This window comes from Chlamydomonas reinhardtii, chromosome 12, assembly GCF_000002595.2.
Source record: "Chlamydomonas reinhardtii strain CC-503 cw92 mt+ chromosome 12, whole genome shotgun sequence".
In the NCBI taxonomy this organism is placed as follows: Eukaryota; Viridiplantae; Chlorophyta; class Chlorophyceae; order Chlamydomonadales; family Chlamydomonadaceae; genus Chlamydomonas; species Chlamydomonas reinhardtii.
Window position 1 is genome coordinate 7,026,408 of NC_057015.1, and position 6,400 is coordinate 7,032,807.

At 59.9% G+C, this 6,400-nt stretch overlaps 1 protein-coding gene across 1 annotated transcript; it reads right to left on the minus strand.

Annotated features, from left to right (window-relative positions):
- CHLRE_12g559703v5 (uncharacterized protein) lies at positions 1-1,528 on the minus strand. The gene has a single exon (XM_001702780.2). The coding sequence runs from the start codon at positions 1,456-1,458 to the stop codon at positions 1,258-1,260; it is 201 nt and encodes a 66-aa protein (XP_001702832.2). The 5' UTR covers positions 1,459-1,528; the 3' UTR covers positions 1-1,257.
- Between the last annotated feature and the right edge of the window lie 4,872 nt (positions 1,529-6,400).

Here is a 6,400-nt window from a genome sequence, read left to right on the forward strand (position 1 = left end):
TGATGCCCGGGCCCCATCCAGCCACGTACCCAAGTACCCACCTACGTACCAGCCCCAGCGCTGCCAGCCTCTGCAGCCACCCAGCGTCCCATGCCAGCTGTCCCGTGCCTCTCCCCAGCTGTCCCGTGCCTCTCCCCAGCTGTCCCACCCCAGCAGTCCTACATCCGCTGTCCCCTCCCAGCTGTCCCTCCCAGCTGTCCCTTCCAGTCGTCCCTTCCAGTTGTCCCTTCCAGCTGTCCCACACCAACTGTCCCACCCCAGCTGTCCCTTCGGCTCCCTTCTCAAACGCAGCTTCAGCAAAATCTACAGCCTGCCCGACTCCCGGCGTGTGCGGCCTTCCGCCCGCCTTCCAAAACGCAACAGCCCCCGCCTCTCCTCGCCAGCCGCTCACAGCCGAAACTCTGCTTCTTTCTTTATCAGCCACAAACATCAGCCACAAACAATGCCTCGGAACCAACGCCTCGGAAACTTCCTCCCAACTAGTGCGCGGCCACAGCTCCCCTACCGAACGTCGCAGCACCTATCCGCACCATCAGCAACGCTTCCTCACCTCCGGTTGTGTTGTTGGCGTGTTGCACCGCATTCGGCCTGCCCGCCACAATTGTCGTACACATTCGGGCCCCTCTTCTGCTTTGCTTCGCCTTGTTCTTGCCCCTGTTTGTCACACTGTCGCCCGGCCATTGTTCTGCTGCACGCCGTTGCATTACGCTAGTGCTCGTCTACACAGCTCATCCGTGGACGCCGGTCGACTGCCTGCAGGTGCGCATCGGCTATGCTATCCGCGCGGTGTGGCGTCGCATTGAGTCTGTGTGGTGCTATCGCCTTGGCCGGGCGCCCGGAGCGTGAGGAATGCGCGTCAGCAAAACATCGACACAACCTGCCAGCTACCGTCGGTACAGTAACAGCGCGCGAACGACGCACCAATGCCTTGTCCCTTCTTGCTACGCATTTATGTGGGCACGGGTGGGAGCCACACACATCGGGACTACGCTTTCCTGCCCCTTGCCATGTTCCATCACGAGCGCTAGCGCGGATCAGAGCGCCTTGAAGGCGGCAGTTCCCCTACATCGCCCGCCTTGCCACCACCAGCCCGGCCGCCACTAGCCTAGGCGCCAGCAATCGGCTGACCGGCACAGACACAACAGAGGCTGCAGCTGCGCTGTCGCCTCTACCACCGCTGCCTCCACTGCCAGGCCATGAGGCAACCAGTCGCGTCGACAGCGGCTTGCCGTGCAGTGCGGTCAACATCGACCGCAGCTACTGCTGTTGCTGGTCTGGTTGCTTCTCCTGCTTCGGCGACGGCGGCGGTGGCGGCGTGCGGGCATCGCTGACCGCCTTGAGAGTGGCAGTGTCGGGGGAAACCGTGTACCAACGGTCCTCCGCCTGCCTCAGATCCGCGCGGAGCTCCTTTTTGAAATCTGTCATGCCGGAGCGGAGCTCCGTTTTGAGATCTGTCATATCGGAGCTGATCTCTGCCTTCAGCCCAGCCAGCACCATGTACAGCGCCTATTGCAGCAAAAGGGGAAGGTTGGGCTTAGTGAATGGGTAGCGGCAAGCTGAATAAGCAAGCCAGCAGGTTGATGCACGCTCCATACACCCCTTACCCGCCTTTCACTGGGTTTCGTGATAATTCAAGGCCCCCCACCCTCTGCACACCCAACCCCTCCACAGGAGGCAGAGCGAGCGCTGCGCAATAGGCAGCCCCTACCAACAGTCAGTCAGCCACGCCTTCCAGAAACATCCAAGTGCAGCACTGTGCCCCAATTTCTTGCCCCCCACCCCCCTCAGCCGTACAACAGTTGAACGGGAGTCGGCAGCTGCGGGAGTGTGAGCAGGTAGTTGTATGGATTGTAGTGACGGCAGGGCTTGTATATCTTGTTTCAGGGGGAAACTCTAGCCCAGAGTTTAACGGCCCAACAGGAGGGCAAAATAACTCTGGGTTTTAGTTCTTTTAGGCTTGTACCATTTCCGCCTCCCCCGCATCCAAAATAACTCCAACCCAGAGTGTGTGCCCCAGAAAAAAACTCTAGAAAACGGCCAAAACTGTCCATTTTTATCCATGGATATATAAGTAGAAGCCCTGAGTGACGGGCAGTTGGCGCTAGTTAGCAAGCGCGGGAGTCGGAATGAGCAATTAAGCACACGCGTGTGGGAAGCTGCGGCAGGGCACGGTGGAGCACGGCGGAGGCTGGCGGTTGGTGCAACGTGCGAGCAGGATTGTAAACTCGAAAAGACGCCTGGGGCTGCCCGTTTCATAAGCTTCCTCTGGGCGCACACGGTTTCACATGGTTAAAAGTTGGGACTCACTGGAGTGCACGACAGGCGCTGTAGGGCACGCGCGGGCAGGGCGCAGGAAAGAGAGCCCTGAGCCGGGGCCGTGTCCGTGGTGTGTGCTGTGTAATACTTAACGTTCTAAAACTCCCTATTGCCTCTCCACACTACGAGAGCGCCGACGAGCTCAACATTTGAGCGGGACGTGCCGAACGCGGGGATCTTCCCCAAAATGGCCACAATGCTGGTTCTTATCACCTATGTGATGCTAATCTTGGGAGTACTCGTCCGGACGAGCCACTGGCCGGAGGAGGTCCGACCCTTCCATACCCCTGAAGTGCTACAAGCTCTCGCAGGCCTTTTGGCCCGATCTTGGACGCCGTCTCTGACATCAGGGGGTCCAGAGGAAGTGGCGACCACGGCTATGCACCGGATGCCACCCCAAAAATACGCGCCATTTTGCATCCCCGCGACCCTCGTCGCGACGAATCCCGCAATATGCTCTGCAGGCTCGAAGCTCTCCAGTGGAAGCTATGGATCTCAGCAGATGAACGTGAGAAACGCAGCGCCTACGCCGACGCAACAATCGCAGCAACCCCTCCCTGGAACTCGTAAACAGCGGCTTTGCAACGAGACCAATACTACTTTACCTGTCAGCCTCCGAACCCCAGCGCCTGACGTGCATAACTTAGACTTGTCGCGGGACCGTCGCAGACCAGCGACCACCTCGCCTAGGGCTGCAAAATCCTGCACTTCCAGAACTCTCAAATCGCCGACACTACAGCACTACGTATCTACCAGTCTCCAGCCACCAGCGTCCGACGGACAAAACTCAGACTTGTCGCGAGACCGCCGCGGACCAGTGACCACTTCGCCTATGGCTGCAAACTTTTGCAGTCTCAAAACTCTCAAATCGCCAGCCTCACAGCACTACAGCAAAGCTGAAAGACCACCGGATGACACGCCCCACGACCCCGGCCCCGGCTCGGCCCGGGGCCCGCGCGCCCCCGCTGCACTCCTGTGCCATACCCACACCGCCAGCCCCGCCCTCCAGCTGTGGTGTCAAACTATGGGACCGTACCCCATAGTCCAGCTCCAGATGCACAACGACACTGACCCCCTCATTGCCACCGTGTCCTACATCTCAGCACATATCACCTACCAGTGCGCTATGCTGGACAGCTGTAGGCACCTTCCACGGATCCTGTGCCCTCCTTCGCCACATCATAGCCTCCTTGCGTACCCTCCTCACTCACACTGCCGCCTACATGACCACATGCACCGGCACTCTGATCGCCCACAGCTGGCGCACTGCAGCAAACATAACTCTGTGGCCACCCGCCTTAACCCTGGTCGCAGCCAGTGTAGCACGGCTGACTTGGTCTGCCCGTACCATGCTCTCCCACCCATCAGCTGGCAACCTAACTACCCTAACCTTCACCCTTCTCACCACCCTACTGCTATTCCAACCACTCCTCCTCCTCATCAGCACACACCAGCACATTAGCACCACCCTCACGCTCCTCGCCACAACCGCCTCTATCTACGCCACCCTCAGGAAAACCCACGGCGCCCCGCTTATCCTGCTGGGCCTACCTGTATACGCCACGTGCCGCGCCGTAGCTGTTAAACCGGCCTACACCATGCGTACATTGCTTACCATTCTCCTCCTGCTTACGAACATTCAAGCCACGGCTGAAGCACCCGAACTAACACCTGCAGCTGCCCCCCTCGCAATGCACCTCCTCACCCGCATCCCGGGTTCACCAACCCTCAACACCGGAATCGTGGGGCTCACCTACCTCTTATCACAAACCCACATACACCCCCAGCCCGCGTGCCTCGCTCTCACAACCAACCTTGCCACCTATCGCTACTTGATGGATGTTACAACCCCCTGGTCACACACACTCGGCAGCCCGATACCCCCTCCCATACAACTCAGAGGAGGCAACCCAATTGAACACACACCGGCAACCAACCGAGTGGCTGCTGCTACTGAGTCCGGGCGCAAACCTGAACGAATCCAATGGCCCAGACAAATACAACACACCTTCTTCCGGGAGCAACAACAACTCAACTTCTGCACTGTACACGCCATAAACAATATGCTGGGCAAACCGTGGTTACTGGCCACAGATGTGCTTGCCTTCTGCCAGGTCTCACATACTGCAATGGCCGACACGCCTGCTCTATACACCCTATGGGGCCACCACTTCCGATACCATGGACTCTTCCATGAAGCCGCTATCAACCACTACCTGCGACACCGGCCCCCAGCCGTGGACCACACGGGGGCTCGACTACTCCTGCGCACAGTCGCCAAAACACTAACCCCGGGACACACGCAAGACCATATCATAAGCCTCCTCCCCGACTGCTCCAAGGGCCTTGGTCTTATGGTGCACGACGGGCGCCATGCGTACGCCATCCGCAAAGAGAATGACACCTGGTACCTCGTCGACTCACTAGCACACATTGGGCGCAAGCCTATGACGCCGGAACTCTGGGCTGCCATCAAGGGGGACCTCTTCTGCCTCCACCCCCTTCACCCAGACACGCCCCTTGACCCCCTAACATACCCCAACGTTCCGGGCCTCCCCGAACCCCCACCACCCCCGACGGCCACCACCCAACCCAGACCCAGGAAAGGGACGGTCCAACTAACCCTCAACGCCACAATGACCCGCACTATAAACCGCACACCATTGAACCCCAACCCGGAAAACACCACGACCAGTAACAGAGCGCAGACCCGCCCCCAAACCCAAACCACCCTCGCCAACTTAGTGACACGATCCCAAACACATTCCGAGCCCCAAGGTACCCAACCCACACCGCCAGAGGACCCCCAGGAGCCGCCCCCACACACGCACGAACCCACACATGAACACGGCCGCCCCCCCACTCCCCCAAGTGCAGCCCGCCCCACAAGGCGCCTGCGCCACAATGACGAAATCAGCCCCCACAGCCCCACCAGACACCGTACCCAACAGGATACCACAACAGAAAACCAACAACCCCAAGTCCCACCGCCCGCCAATGACCCAGTCCCCACGCCACAACCCCGCCCAACATGGGCCCAAGTCCTCACAAACAATGCCACCACAGTTGGTACCGCAGCGCTCCAAGTGCTAACCCGCCTATCACCCGGCCCACGACACCGACCCGACACCCCCACCAGTGCGGCCCGCCCCACACAACGCCCGCGCCAGGAATTACCAGGTAGCCCCACAACCCACACTGCAACTGCTCCCCCGGACCCACCGCCAACCAACCCCACCGCGACCCAGCCCGCAACGGAACAGGCAGCTGAACCCCCCGCCAGCTGGCTCCATGTTGTCACACACAATGTGCGCGGGCTGAGCACCAACCTCCTGTCCACCATGTGCCATCTACGGGAATGGGACGCAGATATTGTGATCCTGACCGAAACAAAGCTAGGCCCGCGCACGCGCTGGCTCAAAGACTGCCTCCGACTCGAAAACCTGGCCTACCGCACCATCACCTCGACCAAACCGGGGACCGAGCACTACAAACGGCGATCAGCCGGCGTACTGATGGCGGTCTCTGCACGGTACCACTCAGGCGGACACCTCCACATACCCCCAACCCCACCCAACCTCCTGGGCCACCTGGCCCACTGCACTATCCGCACACCACACAGCATCCCCCTGCATATACTAGGCGTGTACTGCCCCGAAGATATGCCCACACGCCGCCGCATATACTCCTACTGTACCTCCACGTTAAAATCGGCGGCCGCCGCAGGCGAGCACGTCCTAATAGGTGGTGACTTCAACGCCGTACTGACCGCAGCAGACCGGACAGGGCCCCTCGATGACGCTGACAGACACCATGCACGGTTTGTCTCATCCCACAGGCTGCAACGCATCACTGAACCGAACGGCACCACCAGTATGACGTACTACCAAACACGTGACGGTCACCCTAAAGCCACCAGCCGCATCGATGATATCCTCATCTGCCAGCACACGTCGAACGCCCTCGCAGCTGCCGCAACGGAGCCAGGCGGAAATACGCCAACACTCAAAGTCCAACCCAGCGGCGGACTATTCGACCACTCCTCAGTCCACATCAACCTCCCCACCTTTCCCATACGCCTATG